This window comes from Musa acuminata, chromosome BXJ1-4 (assembly GCF_036884655.1).
Source record: "Musa acuminata AAA Group cultivar baxijiao chromosome BXJ1-4, Cavendish_Baxijiao_AAA, whole genome shotgun sequence".
NCBI classification, from domain to species: domain Eukaryota; kingdom Viridiplantae; phylum Streptophyta; class Magnoliopsida; order Zingiberales; family Musaceae; genus Musa; species Musa acuminata.
In genome coordinates, this window is record NC_088330.1 from 8,296,969 (window position 1) to 8,314,267 (window position 17,299).

The 17,299-nt window shown below is 38.9% G+C and overlaps 2 protein-coding genes and 1 long non-coding RNA gene across 3 annotated transcripts; all 3 read right to left on the bottom strand.

Moving 5' to 3' along the window:
- Positions 1-1,717: 1,717 nt before the first annotated feature.
- LOC135645438 (basic leucine zipper 19-like) lies at positions 1,718-9,757 on the bottom strand. The gene is made up of 7 exons (XM_065163808.1): positions 9,620-9,757; positions 9,399-9,520; positions 5,896-6,901; positions 4,562-5,508; positions 4,397-4,487; positions 4,180-4,306; positions 1,718-2,129 (listed from the first exon to the last, which is right to left on the bottom strand). The coding sequence occupies exons 4-7, from the start codon at positions 5,032-5,034 to the stop codon at positions 2,002-2,004; spliced, it is 819 nt and encodes a 272-aa protein (XP_065019880.1). The 5' UTR covers positions 5,035-5,508; positions 5,896-6,901; positions 9,399-9,520; positions 9,620-9,757; the 3' UTR covers positions 1,718-2,001.
- A 1,805-nt stretch (positions 9,758-11,562) lies between these two features.
- On the bottom strand, positions 11,563-12,336 carry LOC135672398 (protein DMP4-like). Its single transcript, XM_065180879.1, has one exon. The coding sequence runs from the start codon at positions 12,267-12,269 to the stop codon at positions 11,643-11,645; it is 627 nt and encodes a 208-aa protein (XP_065036951.1). The 5' UTR covers positions 12,270-12,336; the 3' UTR covers positions 11,563-11,642.
- A 3,396-nt stretch (positions 12,337-15,732) lies between these two features.
- On the bottom strand, positions 15,733-17,012 carry LOC108952613 (uncharacterized). Its single transcript, XR_010512963.1, has 2 exons — positions 16,265-17,012; positions 15,733-16,179 (listed from the first exon to the last, which is right to left on the bottom strand). It is a non-coding gene; the product is annotated as an uncharacterized LOC108952613 (long non-coding RNA).
- Between the last annotated feature and the right edge of the window lie 287 nt (positions 17,013-17,299).

Sequence of the window (17,299 nt, forward strand, 5' to 3'; positions counted from 1 at the left end):
TCATCCTTTATTATACTATCAACTCTCCAACCATAGTAGCAACTTCAATCCAAAGAAATAACCTCAACTATAACTATTAATAGTTCTAACATTTCAAGAACAATAATCAATAAAAAAAGTCATCTATCAACTCTGTGACAAAATCGAACATAGAGCAAAAGTTTATCGATCTAAACCTACTACTACACCTAATTGACCTCAAGCAAACATTATGATTACTCCAACTGTTTATCAGATAAGTAATTGAATTATTGACTCTAGTACTTCGCATTATATCATAAGTAATTGAATTATTGACTCTAGTACTTCTCATTATAATCGATATGAAAAGATCATCATTGATGCCCTATCATTCATCTTTGTGTTCTGTAAATTATCCTAGTTCATGCATCGACTATCTACTATGCATTAGTCTGCAGTCAAATGAATCTTGCGGTATCTTCACGGGACTATCAATCATGGCCTCTTTTTCCGCAAACACTCCCCCCTTAATCTCCACGCCTTTGCTGATGCTGATTGGGCAAGGAATTTTGATGACAGAACATCCACGTTGGGATATATTATCTTCCTTGGATCTAATTAAATCAGTTGAAGTTCTAAGAAGCAAAAGACAGTTGCACGTTCTACAACTGAAGCTGAATACCGTGTCATAGTCACCGCTGCTGCAGAACTCAATTGGGTCATGAATCTCCTCAAGGAACTTGACATCAACCAAGGTTCGCCGTATCGTACCGTACCGGTGTTTCGACCCGGGCTCGGTACCGGTACGGTACGGTGTACCGAGCGGTACACACAGGTGTACCGAGCGGTGTACCGCTACAGTGTCGGTACGGTACACTGTATCGCTACAGTGTCGGTACGGTACACTGTAGCTGGGTGTACCGCTGGTCTGTCGAACCGGTACGTACCGCCCGTACCGGGCGGTACAGTCCGGTATGGCAAACTTTGACATCAACATCACCTCTACTCCTACAATATATTGTGATAATGTCGGAGCTACTTATCTATACGCCAATCCAGTATTCCACTCACGCATGAAACACATAGCCATCGACTTTCACTTCGTGCGAAAACAAGTTGTCAAACATCAACTACGTGTTTCTCATATACATACGGCTGATCAACTAGCGGACTCCCTTACAAAGCCTCTCACCCACAAATTGCTTTCATCACATCGATCCAAGATCGACGTTCTTGACAGAAGCACCGTCTTAATCCTCCTCTATTAAGGAAAATTCTCACTTCTAAAATGTATAAATAAGAAGTATCGTATTGTTTCAAACTCAATGTAATCTTTCTCCTCATAATTCCTTAATAATTATCGAAGAAGCTCGATTGCATTCACATATCCCTCTCCTATTTATACAGCAAATCTGAACTTATCCAGAATATGCATCAAAACAAACTCCCTTTAGCTAGTCAAATTTGTAAAAGGTTCTCTCGATGAGCTTTGGTTTCTCAGTAGCATTTTGGATGACAGTTTTCCTTTCTTCTGATCTTAACGTAACCAATTTTGTTCACGTCTCTATGACACATCAATAGATCTTCATATACCATGTGTCGGTACATTTAGTATAGTTCGATATGACTCTGTATGTATCATATCGATAATTGATTGATATATCGATACAAATTGGTAAGACGAATCTTTTTTTTTTGTATGGAAAGGCTATTTCTAATATTTGATCTTCAAAATAGTGGAAATGTGCAGCAGAAATTTGTTGGGAAAAAGAAAACCTAACATCTTAAACAAATCTACAGAGGTATTTGATATATGCCTACAGAGGTATTTGATATATGCAATATTTAATGGAACAAACCCACACCCCTCTCAACAATACAAAAGCCTTCAAACAAACCCTCTCATAGTCCACAACACCTCATTGACCAATTCTTGTTCACAATTGATATCGACATCTCCTTTAGAAAGATGAACACAAGTTGTAGGATGCATTACTACCACCTTGAAAAATCTTTTGCAGATCCAAGTGTTGTTCCTTCTCAGTCTATCAATTCCTTCTCTGCGAGCCCAACAGGTTCGGAAGTGGACGCAGCCATTTCATCTACATTTTGCTGGTGATAGACTTGCTTTAGTCTCTCAACCTCTTTCTTCAACGCCTCTTGATGTGCTGCAGCATCACATGAAACCACACTCACTCACTCACTCACGTAAATCACATTACCAAGTCATGCAGTACTTTTCTTTCGTGCCGAAAGAAAATAAAACTAGATTACTAACTTAACCGGATACAACCATCCTCTCTGCTATCCGAGGAGATCAAAACCTCCCGTTCATGAGGAAGAGAAGCATCTCAAAATCCGTCACACTGATTGACTCTTGCAAAATTCCCCAACCAATGCGGCACACAGTGCATGCAGTACTTACAACATTATTTCTATCATGTTTTTTCCCAGGAAATTATCTTTGCATATTTGCAACCTTTATCATCTTTTTTGACTTTTTGTTTCAAGATTGGATTTGATTTCAAGATCATATCATCAACAGACAAGATCTGTGTACCATTTAAAATTTATCAAATCAAGTTTTGAATCCAGATGAGGTTCGAATATTTAATCTTTGGTAAGTTTATCTGACACATTACCACCAGATCAATATTGTACATATAAACCTTTAAACTTTGGTAAGTAAGTCCGATACACCACCATAGACTAATTCTTCCAAGCTATATGCATGCATAGAAAGTTATAATCAATGAGGTTTATGATCACTGGGGTATTTGGTTAAAGGGAAGTCAGTGTTATAAGAGTTCTCCTTATAACACTGAATCAAGTTTATCAAATCAAGTTTTGAACCAGATGAGGTTCGAATATTTAATCTTTGGTAAGTTTATCTGACACATTACCACCAGATCAATATTGTACATATAAACCTTTAAACTTTGGTAAGTAAGTCCGATACACCACCATAGACTAATTCTTCCAAGCTATATGCATGCATAGAAAGTTATAATCAATGAGGTTTATGATCACTGGGGTATTTGGTTAAAGGGAAGTCAGTGTTATAAGAGTTCTCCTTATAACACTGAATCAAGTTTATCAAATCAAGTTTTGAACCAGATGAGGTTCGAATATTTAATCTTTGGTAAGTTTATCTGACACATTACCACCAGATCAATATTGTACATATAAACCTTTAAACTTTGGTAAATAAGTCCGATACACCACCATAGACTAATTCTTCCAAGCTATATGCATGCATAGAAAGTTATAATCAATGAGGTTTATGATCACTGGGGTATTTGATTAAAGGGAAGTCAGTGTTATAAGAGTTCTCCTTATAACACTGAATCAAGTTTATCAAATCAAGTTTTGAACCAGATGAGGTTCGAATATTTAATCTTTGGTAAATTTATCTGACACATTACCACCAGATCAATATTGTACATATAAACCTTTAAACTCTGGTAAGTAAGTCCGATACACCACCATAGACTAATTCTTCCAAGCTATATGCATGCATAGAAAGTTATAATCAACGAGGTTTATGATCACTGGGGTATTTGGTTAAAGGAAAGTCACTGTTATAAGAGTTCTCCTTACCATCATGACTTAGTAATTAACTGCCTCCTTCTTCTTTTATTCTCAAGGAAACAAATAAATGTAATATATTAACCATGCATAAGATACAGAATACACAAAAGCTAACTGTACATATATAATTTGTAATGATAAAGTAATAAAGAAGGCAAAGAGTATAGGGCGATTGTCCGAAAAAATACCCTCTTTTTGGGTTTTTTTTCCGAATGGTACCCCTTTTCAAAATTCTCAAACATTATATATTTTCCCACCCAAATTGCATAGTGTTTTAAAAACATTATATAGTGTTTTTGTTTTGAAAACATCCTATAGCATTTTTACAACAAAAATACTATACAGTGTTTTGTGGATAAGAATCAACCCACAAAATATTATAAACAATTGAAGGAAAGTGTTTTTGGATTTGGATGAGAAAAAAATGATAGATTTTTTAAGGGACATTTATGAAAGATTAAATAAGAGGTTACTGTCTGAGAATTTTAAAAGGAAGATACCATCCCAAGAAAATATTAAAAAAATGGGTATTTTCCTTATGAGAAAAAAAAATCTCTGAAATAATAGCGTAAAAAGAGGAAACAGATGGATCGAAATGACTGTGCCACTGTTTGAGAGCTTACTCACCGTCCTTGAAGATCTTGTCCTGCGCCAGTACTGCGATCCGCTGCTTGAGATGGCTGTTGTCCATCGCGAGAATGGAGCGCTGGTGATCCAGGAAAGCCACGCGCGGAGACAACGCCGACACTTCGTTCTTCATCTCGACGTGCCACAAAGGGAGGAACTGTTAGTAAGACACTTCGCAGTGCGTTGGGAGACTTACAAGGAGGAGATTTCTACGTGCCTGCAGTGTGGTCACGCTGCGCTCCAGCTCCGAGATGTACTGGAGCTTGCGCACTCGGGACCTCTGCGCCGACTGCCTGTTCGCCAAGATCCTAAATCCAAGCGAAAAGGGTCGTGGCGGAACCCATGAGATTGTAACCGATGTAGGGGAGTTGGGGCGGCTCACCTCTTCACTCTCTTGGGGTCTAAGATTGGCTCGGATCCCGCGGCCGGCGGCGCCAGGGCCGATGCATCCGCATCCGTCTTGCACACGCTCTGCGCCTCCTCAGGGCCAGCCGCCGGCTTGCCCTCGTGGATGCTGCCGTGGTCCAACGGCGTCGACGTGGACGACACGGGGACGCCGGCGGAGGAGGAAGACGGCGGCGGCACCTCGTCGGAGAACATGGACAGGAGCTGGTCGTCGTCGAGGCGATCGAAGCCGGGACACTCGTCGGCGAGCGGGGCCCCGAGGAAGGAGACGGAGTCGTTGGCGGAGCGGCGGCGGTGGCCACGCCTGGCGGCGGCGAATTCGAGGAACTCGTCGGCCCAGGAGGTGGGCGCGGCGGCGCCCCCCGGGCCAACGGCCGGGGGCAGCTGGTGAGGGGCCAACGCGGAGGAATGGTCGTGGTGATGGGCAAAGTACGGCCAGTTGTTGGACATGGTAATGGAAATGCAGAGGCAGCCGTGCCATTACTCCTCCCTGAGCTGTGTATATATAAATGGATCTCACAGGAAGCTAAAATTGAGGTGAGCAGATTGGACACCCAAAAATGTTTGCCGAAAGTACGGGAGATGTGCAGCTGCAGCATCATGGCCTGGAGTGAGAGATTCACGGAGGAAAGCACTTAACCTGCCCACAAATAGCCTCTATCGGCCATTCCCTCGCCATCTCTCTTTGTTTTTAGCAGGCGGTGACTTGCTTGAGTTAGGCGCGCGCAAGATTTGGAGGTGGGAGACGAGGGTCGCAGAACAAGGGCAGAGGAAGACAGCTTGCAACAACAGCTGGGCGTGAAGAGACAAGGGGAACACGAGACATACATACATACATATATATATATCTGCGGCGCGGGAGGTGATGATGCGACACTGCTGCATTACGTCGAACACCTGAGTTGCAATAGACAGCATATATCCCTGACAGGAAACATCCCAAAAACAAGATTTTTCAATCATTTATTTCTAAATCATTCAGGGGTTATTAATTAATATTATGATCAGTTTATCGTGTTTGTCTTAATTTTTATGGTATGCATAATCACAAAGACAATATGTTATAGACTTTATTTTCTTACTAAATGTCCATTCAAATTAGTCAGAATATTTTGCATACTTTTGCTAAATAAGTCTTAAATTCCAAGCTTCTGCTTCATTAGGCTCAACCAAAGCATTCAGACATTATGACCAAGCAATCTCATGATGTGCAAATTCTCTGCTTGTACCGAACCCACTATAAACTTCAAAAACTAGGAGAGAGATGCAAATGTGAAATAGGTTATGACTACTATGTAGTGATTAACTTACAGCTGATGGAGCAGGCATTGGCAGAGAACATACATACAGGCCTTAAGGAAGATCCGTGCAGAGGACATTTACTGCAAGGAAAAGAAATCCCAAAAGGGTAGTGATCTTCCCATAAGTGATCAAGATAGGAAAACCATGGACAACTATTGCAAGGCATAGCAAGCAAACAAGTGATCATTTATTTGCGTCTTAACTACACATGGCATTGTCTACAGGAGTAATTATAAAGAGAAATGAGCTGATATGTATATCATTCTAAATCAAACAAGAACGATTATTGACAGTGAGAAATCCATGGCAGCTACTATCACAATTATGGCAAGACATGACTCGACCTACGAGACGACAGTAACGATGAAACACAATGAACCATGTTTTGGGAGACAATTTCATCATCTTCTATCACAATTATGTTGTTGTTAACGGATACCATGGAGGAAAATGCAAGGAAAAGAGCAACAAGTAGTCTTCTGTTTGACTGTTCTTTGTGCTAAAAGGCCACTGACCTAAACAATTGAGAAGAAAGTCCGATGTCTGTGTGAGAATTATAAGATGCATGAGGTTTACTTGGAGAATCCATTTTCTGACAGAATAAAAGAGCATTTGTAATGCTTACAAAATCATTTTCAAACTTCTAAGGTTATTGAAACAATATTGGCATTACGAGGAGACAAGTTTGACACAAACAGAACTACGATCTTAGCTGAGTATGTCAAACTAATAAGATGCTAACAACTTGAGAGCATATATTTTCCATGTTTTGTTGGCATCCAGTCCCTCAAAAATGTTCCATACAGCTTCAGCATTTCATGGAGCATGAGCAAAACAATGGGGCAAAAGCAAGAACAAATAACCTTTCTGGTTCATCTAGCAGAAAAATCACAAAACTACATAAGCCAGTTCCTTCAATAGCATAGCTAAGTATCATTGTCGAAGCAGTACAGAAGTCTGATCCAAAACATTGCTCGAGTCCACCTGATACATCATCATGCATCTTCACTGCCAGCTGATTTAAATACAGCATATCAGTACTTCTGCCCATTTGGCAATACATCAAAAGAAGATTCAAGATAAAGAAATGCTATCTAGATATCAACAAACATGCATTCGGTGTAGGTTTCCAGATACAGAATAGATAACTCTGCCTCTGGTTTTCAGTATAGCCCATGCAAAAATTTTTATTACCATATACATATGACACACATGACAAACATGCTGGAATAAACAATTCAACATACAGTTCACAAAGTGCAAATAGGAACCTAATCCTATTTAAAACAAGCATGTTAATCACCTTTTGGTGTTTGGCCTTCATCTAGTTTCATCTCGTCCTACAAAAGGAAGAAGTGAAAAGATATGCTCTTGTATCAAAAGTAGGAAAAAAAACAGGAGATGAAAATAGTGATCGTATTTAAAACAAGAATGTGCAATAAAATCAAGTTTGTTTTGTTTTGATACCTTATGCTACTCTATCTTGGTGATAATTAAAACTGTTTCCAAGCCACATTATTTGACATGAGACAAGCTATAGGGTGGACTCCAAAAGGAAATGACAGTAAAATCTAAATTCAATGCAATTTTCTAAAATTCTTAACCTAATTTAACGCAAAAAATAATATATTCATGCAATAAAAACAGATTTTTAAAAAAGAATCACAGCAATTCAATTTACAAGACAAGAATGGTTTCACCACTAAGTTGAGTGAGCCCTGGTCATGATTTTCAATTCAAGAAGCACCATAAACTCTTAAAAAAAGACCACAACAATTCAACAAATGCAAAAACAAGGCTAAATCCAATCAGTGTTGTCATAGGCGGTCATCGAAGGCCTAGGCCTTGAGCCATAAACAAGCCTCAGGATGTCTAGGGCAATTGCTTGGGCATTTTTTATAGACATATACAATCATATATAATAATATGTGTACAATTCGTATGTATAATTCACGTATACCATGGAAATTTATTTACAAGAGCAATATATTCACTATAAATTGCTTAACTTGAAATACTTGTATGTTCTTTATTTTTTATTTATTTTAATTTCTTTCAAAACACGAAATATATTCTTAAACAGTCTGGAATATTATCAAATATTTTAATGCCATTACTATAAAAGATAAGGCATATGGAAATGTTGATTTTTCAACCACATATGATGAACCTATCAAGTTTATTCTATCACATTATTTAAGTATCAGTCCAAAAAACATAAGGACTTCTTCTAGTTTGTTAGCTAGGCTACTGCTTCGGAACCTGGGCAATTGCATAGGCGACACAATAAGTCCATAACCTAAGGTTGCCTAATCTAGTTGATATTGCAAACCTGATTTCAGATAGTGTCTCTTTCTATGATTCGTTTGTGTAATCTGATTCAAAAGCAAAGTGACAATTATAAGGAGCATGTTTATGTAGTTAAGGTAGAAGGCATACAATTCATGGGGGCAAGTAGAATAGAATATGTAGCAGGCTTTACACAATGCTTGATTATGAAGGGTTTCATGGTAATCATTTAACAGGGCATGGAAGAAGAATTATTTTTCTCTTGACTTGCAACATGTTGTTCCTCATATCCACTTCAGCATGATTCTCTATGATTATACAATGGCTAGAAGCACGAATTCAAATATTATGGTGTATCAACTGTGCTGACTTTACTATATCAGGCTACTCACTTACCAATACCTAATATACCATATATGGTTTTAAATACCAGTTGGTCCATGACACACCGACTGATATTTTCTGGTCTAAAGAAGAATCTCTACAAAAACATGTAGCTAAATACCCACACATACTAATTCATTGTTTACTTTTATTGTTTTATTCAATGGTACCAGGTGGTATACGTCGGACTAACCGGTATAATGATACTGTACCTGTTCAATAAGTTACCATAATTGTTTCAAACCGATATCAAATCTGTGATATTCTAAAGGGATCATGCTCATTTTGCTGCTCGATACTTGCTTGTTTGACAAACAATGGGTCCTAGGAAAGAGACTTTAGTGCAGTTACAGACTTTTGCTGGAATTATATAAGGCATATTTCTGATTGCCAACTCAGAAGAAGAGGTGCACTTGACCATAAAAAGGAAATCATGTGTGAATATTATGGAACTTCAATAAAACTATCGTGATGAAGGCCTTTGGCTATTGTCGAATACAATAACACAAGTTCATCAAATGAAAATTGCGCATATCAAAGTCAATAATTCAAAGACAATATACAATAAAGTGCACTGATAATCACAGATGATTATAGAACATTCCCAACACTAATCAATGTCATTAAAAATAGCTCTGCACTGTATTGTTTTCATCAGAAGATACATGAAGTGCATCAAGTTTAATGAGTAATGATTGAAAAAGGGAAAAGGAATTGCATACAATCAAACAAAATATTTGCGTTATTTATTTATCCTCTCGAGCAATAAATGGCCACATTTAGGATCTCCAAAAGGCATACAATATTCAAGCCAAAAAAAAGAAGCACAAAGATAATACCTTCAGAAAGCCACCCGTATCCTCTACGCGAAACGCTGAGCAACGATGTCATCAGCGCCGAGGCCGTTGCGCTGTGCATCGGCATCAGCGTCTCCACGCAGAAGCTCGCCTCGACAGGAGACCTTCAATTATTACCAAAAGGGAAAAATCGTTAGTAGACAGGATACGAAGGCAGTAAGAAGCGCTCTCGGAACCAAGCCCTAATGGAACGGTATTCTTACCGATCCGTCTACTACCTGAGGAAGCGAGCGGCGACAGCCGGCCTCATCTTGGGGATACCGCGAAGTAGAGGGCGCGAGGCCGCAGCGGACTCGGCGGCGACCCGCGCCGCCCCGGCCCGGAGCGAATGCGAGCGAAGGACCGACCTAGCCGCGGCGGCCATGGAGGGCCGAGGAATAGACGACTATCTTTTCTATCCCTGTCGCGGCGAGGGTTTTGTTGACAATGAGTCAAACCCTGACCACGACCACAATGTCCACATCTCGACTTTTCACATCATTTCTTTTAAATATAAGCACCGGCAAATTATCAGAAGAAAAAAATTTCCACCAAAACCTCAATTTTAATAAATTTCGAGTAACCCTTGGTGTAAAAAGATTATTTTACTCCTACCTTTATCAGATCTATCGCCACCTCCATCGAACTTGCTAGCAAAGGAGGTATAGCCTTCGCAGCCCTTGTTCCTAGTCGAGAGTAAGGTCTCCTTCCACGAATGCATAATTACCCTTCTTGGATCCAACGACGAAAGTACAATTGTTACATCATTCGCAAACAATCCCCTACCCCCAACCATCGATCATAAGCAAGGATAGAGAGAGGCAACCCTTCCTCGCCTCATTTAGAAAAAAAAAAGACACTATAAAAAATTTAATGTGCTATTTGAAAATTTTTAAATTTATGAGCTTCTCAAAATGATCATTTTGAAATATATATATATATATATATGATAATTTTCGAAAATAACCTTTTTTTTATTTATTCTACAGTGTCTTTCTTTAAAATATAAAATTATCCTATTGTCTTTACCCTATTATCCTCGCTCCTACCCTTTTTATATCTTAACAACCTCTCTCACCACCCGACATATCCTTTCTTTTGTTGAATCTTGACATCACTTGTACCCATCGAAACATTAACTATAAATGGAGAGAGGAGTGGAGGCAAAGGCGATAGTGAATATAACAAAAGAAAAGAATAGGACAAAAGAAAAGAGGAGGAGAAGCAAAGATTGTGAAAGAAGATGAGTAAGCAACAAACGATAACAATTATGACAACACAAAGAAAGAGGTTGAAGAGAGTCGAGTCGAGAAAGATTGTTAGAACGACCAAAGCCAACCTGGTGACCAAGGAGCTTGGTGAATCATTGGCAAAGAGTTTGCCCCCGAAATCATCGATGACAAATGATCGAAATCAAGGGGAGTAAAAAAGGATCGTCGAAACATGGCCAGAGAGCTTGTAAAGTGGACGTGGGGCTTGGATGAGCCAATAAGTTGGGTAAGCTTGTGGAGGCAAGGTAGAAAATAGATGATGATGTCAAGGAAAAGTAGGGCAAAGTAGAGCACGAGGACACCGAGATGGGGAGCCAAGGATGAAAGCGACGCAACGAAGACAATCAACAATTTTATCTTTTAGAAAATAAACAATGTTCTTTGTGGATAAATGAACAATGGTATATTTATTAAAAAATTAAAATAAGTAGCATATATATATATATATATATATATATATATATATATATATATATATATATATATATATATATATATATATATATATATATATATAAGCACAAAAATATGATTGAAATAGAAGAGTATTTATTTATTTGTATATTGTATATGTATATTTATTTATTTATCCTTCTAAACTGCATGTGTGGATGCCAATGTGATACCGACATGAAAGTTATGATTTATGTTCTCTTCGTTGTGTGTTAACTTAAATGATTTATGTTCTCCATTATTCTACAACTTATGGTAGACATTAATGACTACAAAACATGCTAATATTCAAGCAACTTTCTTTTTCTTACGTGACAATGCTTCATCCAACTCCAATAATTTCTCATCTCTGTTTCTCTCTCGAGACATCTGATCGTTGGAAGTCTTATGTTCCAATCAACGTGTGAGCGTAATGAAAAATTTTCTCTATTTTAATTTAAATCTGTAATAATCTTCAAACAATAAATGAATATTTTTTTGCATCTTCACGGAGACGAGAGGGGGGGAATACATTGATTGGCCCTCAGTGCGGAGAGAGGGGAAAGCCAATTCCATGGCGGGTGGTAGGGAAAGTAACAAACAGAATGCTGCCGATGACTCCGATCCCCACCGGCAAGCACGTCAGAACCTGCTTCGTCTCTTCCGACGGCATCGGGAAGAAGCAGGACACCACGTTCTGGTCGAACAGCGCCACCGCCGCAAACACCAGAACGGACACCAACGCGTGGGCCAAGTCGATGAACTTGATCCTGTATCTCGCCGCGATCGCCGGAGGGAGCGGCTTGGTGCCGTCGATAACCCACAGTCCCCGGAATGTGGCCAGCCCATACCGCACCGTGCCGTTGCCGTCACGGAAGCTGTCGGTGAAACTGAGGACGAAGCAGGAGAGGCCGCAGATGGCCACGAGGCACTCGGTCATCAGCCGGTTCACCGCCATGCAGTGGCCTCCGTCGGTGAAGATGGGGGAGAGGAGCTGGAAGGCGAGCACGGTGCCGGTGGGGAGCAGCTTGGCGAGGTGGGCGGTGCTCTTAAAGGTCTGGCTGATGGCTTTCTGCACGAGGGTCGCTTGGTCATCGCCGGCCGAATCCGGAGCCAAGAGAGGCTGCTTCTGCTGCTGCAGAGCTTCTACGTCGGTCATCTTAGGCGCCATCGTCGACTACGAACAGGAGGTGGATGAGCGGGCGATTATAATGGGACGAAATGGAAGATACGTACGTCAGAGTACAAGGGAAGGAAGGAGGAAGGCAAGGGTTTCGGGGTTGGCTTGCAAGAAAGAAGAACAAGAGGAAGAACCGAAGGTGGGATTAAAGGGAAGGCGACAGTTTCCGAGAGTTGCGGAGGGGTTTATGTTACGTGAGGGAGTTGACATGTTGTCATCACGGGAGATCGAGATGGAATTTATCTTCGTTCTTGGGGAGTTCATCGCTTGATCTGGTTCGGCTAGTAGCAGATGCTTCCGGGGCTCAAACACTCCCCAATAAGTGTTCGCCGAACCGCACGCCGAGGCGTTGGTTGGCGGAGGTGGCGGTTCAACAATTCGCCAATGGAAGCAAAATAGAACGTGCAGAACAGTTACAATAGATACTATTATTTTTATTATTAAGTTAGATTCTGTTTGTCCGAGAAGTACACGTAAGCATAAAAAGGAGAATTAGATTTTTTTAATTGCATTATTTAGAATGTAGTGTCTGTTTATGTTTACAGGTGAGAATAGAAGATCTACAATAAATTATTAGGAGAGTTCCTCCCAATATGAATTTCTTTTATATTGATCAATATTTATCATCCGAATTTAATTAGTTCTATTATATATCTTATCTAATTATAAAAAATCATATAATCTAATATTCTCATACTTTACTAATTAAATTGATAAGATATAAAATATATTTAAAATTAAAATAAACAAAAAAAATTATTTAAAAATAATTTTATCTAATTAAATTCTAAAAAAATTAAAAATATTTTATACATGATCATGAATTTTAAAAACAAGACAATAAATCCAATAAGCACAATAATACTACAGTAAGTCCAATTATAAATGTGAGTCATAGCGATTATATATCATCAAAGTCATACTCTATTCTATGTACCACAATATTATTAGCTTTTCCTAATATAGTTCATAATGACCCATGTAATTTGTAGATAGTTCTATTATTACATTCAACTATAATATGCATAAATCTAAATATAAATAGGATAACAAAAATAAATAACTTTAACTAAGCAAGAAAAATATCAATAATAGTATCTACCTAAACAAGCATCACCTGATAATGGTTTGCTCACATATCTCATTCTAACAACATGTTCTTTAAATATTTTATATTATAAAACTTTAGTAAATGGATAAGCAATCATTATAGTAGTGCTTAGGTTCTCAATTGACACTTGTTGTTTTTAAACTTTTTTTCTAACCATCAAGTACTTTATCTGGATGTACTTGGAACCACTAAAGTATTTGTCATTTTTAGAGAAGAAAACTACTGTGGTATGATCACAAAATATCTTCAGCAGCCTGACAATTGAGTAGACTACACTAAGTCATGAGATGAAATTTCATAATCATAAATCTTGATTTGTAGTTTGAAAGTATACCATAAATTCAGCTTCCATTATTGATGATGCAATAAGCGATTACTTTATACTTTTCTAAGCAATTGTCCTACCAACTAAGATGAATACAAATCCTGAAGTGGACTTCCTACTATCGAGGTAATTTACAAAATCGGCGTTTGAATATCTCATCACTTCAAGCTGATCTGATCTTCTATACATGAGTATATAATCTTTCATCCTCCACAGATATCTCATTACTTTCTTTACAGTTTTTCAATGTTCTATACTTGGAATACTCGTCGATCATCATGTTACAAAGAATCTAACATTGACCGCAAGCAAGCGTCAAGACAGGATAGATAGATAGGAATTTAGATCGACAAAATATATGGATCATTGGAGCATCGTAAACAAAAATAACAAATATAACGTATTTGATCTTAAGAACCTAGGCTCTGATACTAATTGTAAGCATAAAATTTGTGATATACTTTATGTAATATGAAAAAACTTTTATGCTAGGATTAAAATCAAATAATATTAGATCGATTTTTACAATACGTACCTTTTGATGTCATGAAAAAGATATTTGTGTGATCTGGGCACCATCTTTAGAACTAGACTCTCCTTCTCCTCTTTTTCTATCTTTTCGTAAGACCACTTGAATTGATGATTTAGGGAGGTTAAGAGAGAAACTATAATATCTCAATTGCATCTTCTATGATATGCATCATTTAGTCCCTAGATGTCATGTCTATTTATAGACAAGAGTAGAGGTTTTAAGATAAGTTATTATGAGAGTTCCTCCCATCAAGGGCATCCCTTAAGGAATTTTACTATAATATGAATTTTTTTTTTCTATTGGCCAATATCTGTCATCAAAATCAAATTAGTTCTATTATCTATCTTATCCAATTATAAAGGACCACATAATCTAAGTTTCTCTTAGATTGAGACGTAGTGGAGGTCACTCTTAAGTTCCTCTTAGATTGAGACGTAATGGAGTAGGGTTCGTATGATGCTCCTATAAGAACTATGTTGGGTTGGGAGTAGCATACATGATAAAGGTTCTCCTGATACCTATGTTAGTGGAGGATTCATTAAAATAATATAAAGATCGAATTGTTATTTTTTAAAAACACACTTGAGATGTTTTATAGTGTGTTAGAGCGATCATTAGATAGATTAATGATAAACACAAGGATGATTACACAAGTCATCTTAGAATCAATGAGCCATAATATCGTACATCGAATTGCCGACCTCAATGGATTGGGACCCGACTGATGTGAATGATGTGTCCTCGGGCTATTTATGTGTCATGCTATGGTATCAACTATTAAGATTAATTTTTAGCATATTTATCAATTTTAGTTTCTCATTTTCAATTCAGGAAATGTGATGTGTTGCACTCTTGATCGGAAAGACGTCATACATGTGGTTCGATCGATTTAGAGTCATTATGCTTGCAAGAACAAGTTGGGGATGCTGGCATTGAGGTTGGTCGAGGGCCAACCCTAGATCATTTATGAGCATAGATAGGGATGAGGTCCAACCCTGTTTCCTATATCTGAATCTGAATTCATCATTCATTCATTTATGTCTATTTGTTTTGGATGCATGAATTCATTCGGTTCACTATTATGATTTGATTTCAGTCAATTAATTTCTTTTTTCTTTTTATCATCACCTAACTCAATATTTTATCCACCTAACTATCATATCATATGAATATTTCTTAAAAGAAAAAAAATCATACATTCGATTTTCAAATGCATAATATTTGAGGAATAAAACATTCAATTTTCAAGCAGGACGATATTTAAAAAACTAGATATTTTTTTTTTTACACTAACAAAAATCATACTAACTATTAACCACTCTAATATCATTTTAATTTACATGCTAAGAGTTGAACCCTATTTTCATTTATATCACCTCCCAAAAGATGTGAGAGGAGGTCAATGTAACAAACTGCACGTATTTATGCTCCAATAAGTAGACAACCACTCCGATGATCATCATCATCATCATGTCATGCATCCAAATCACCGAAGAATAATCTTAATTATTGATAATGAAGATATGATTTATAACAAAAAGAAGATATGGCTTAACCACACCAAAAATCGACAGGTGTCAGCCATTATACCTTAGAATTAACTTCCTGCGATCTATCTGGTGTTGCTGTTCTACACGCAAACCAATAGTCGATTATTGGAGTCGGAATCTATCCGTAAGTGTGGCATCACTCATTCCTTACAAGTGTGATTACTTCCGCTCACGCACCGTACAGAAGCTTTTTAGGGCCTACAGATTAAAAGTCATAATAATGAACTCGCACTATGAGCATCCAAATTCTAATCTTATCCAAAAATAATCCAACTTTACTGAAAGAACAGCACCATGAAAGGTCAGGAATTCACCCATCTCGGATCTTTGTCATTCATCTTCTTCTCTGATCCATGAGATCATGAATTATTCATGTGAAACCTCTGTTGGATTTGAGTAGATTTGATCACATGAACTATAATATTCCATGAAATCTAAGAAGCCAAGATTTGGAAAAGATCAACGTACCGAATCTTACTTCATGGAAATAAAACGTGCGTGACATCATAATATTACCGTGACGTCGTAAATGGAACAGAGGTAGGTGGAAGGAGATGCACTCGAAGGTGCTGCCTCCACTGGGGAAGGGGACACAAAGCACAAATCCAACAAGGCAGACAGGGAAAGAGTTCACCGGCGGTGTGGGGGTCGGGTTGCAGCCCCGCTTGGGTGGGTCGTGGGCCACCCGCCTCCTCTCATCGTCACAACACCCTGCCTGCCACTCCCCCGCACCCACCACAACTGACCCATCCAATCCCAGTGCCCCTGTTCCGCTCCCCAGGACACCCAAATCAGCTTTATCCCTTTGCTTTCTTGGTGATCCGCACCATCTATCTTTGTTCTAGTTGAAGGAGAAGAAGAGGAGGAAGTTGAAGCAAAAAAGAGCAGTTGGGTGGCTGCTGTAAGCCTCAGAGGATTAAAGCCAAGGGCAGGGGAGGTGGGAAGGCAGAGGTGAGTGGCCCTCTCAGGCTGGAACACCAGCGGCGGCTGAGCCATATGTGTCCAGGCCTAGAGATGCAGGATCGAGGATGGAAATGCACGCACCACAATCATGTGCATCATTCATCCCACAAAAGAAGAATCTTAGAAGAAAAAGGCTTGTGGGGGTGGGGAGGGAGTGGGTGGTGTTCCGGTTTACCCGGGGGTCCTTTGGGGGCTGTTCTAGGATGCTAAGGTTGGCCTATAAAGGTAATACAGATTTGGACTGTTTTGGACTAGTGGAGGGGAATGGCTTCTTCTTCGCCTTCCTCTCGTGTTCACAGGTTTACAGTGACACCGTTGTATCCTCTCTCTCTCTCTCTCTCTCACTCTCACTCGCTGTCTTCTTTTCTTTCTCTTTTTTTTTTCTTCTTTCTGCTGTGGGGCATTGATGGAGACGAGAGTGAGTGTACTCGGATCAGACCCACACCATGTGAGCCTCTGATCGCAAACATCCGTGAGTGTCTGTTCCCCGCAGTTGCGAACGCAAGCACTATAAATTAAGCAGGCACCGGACTTCTGCTA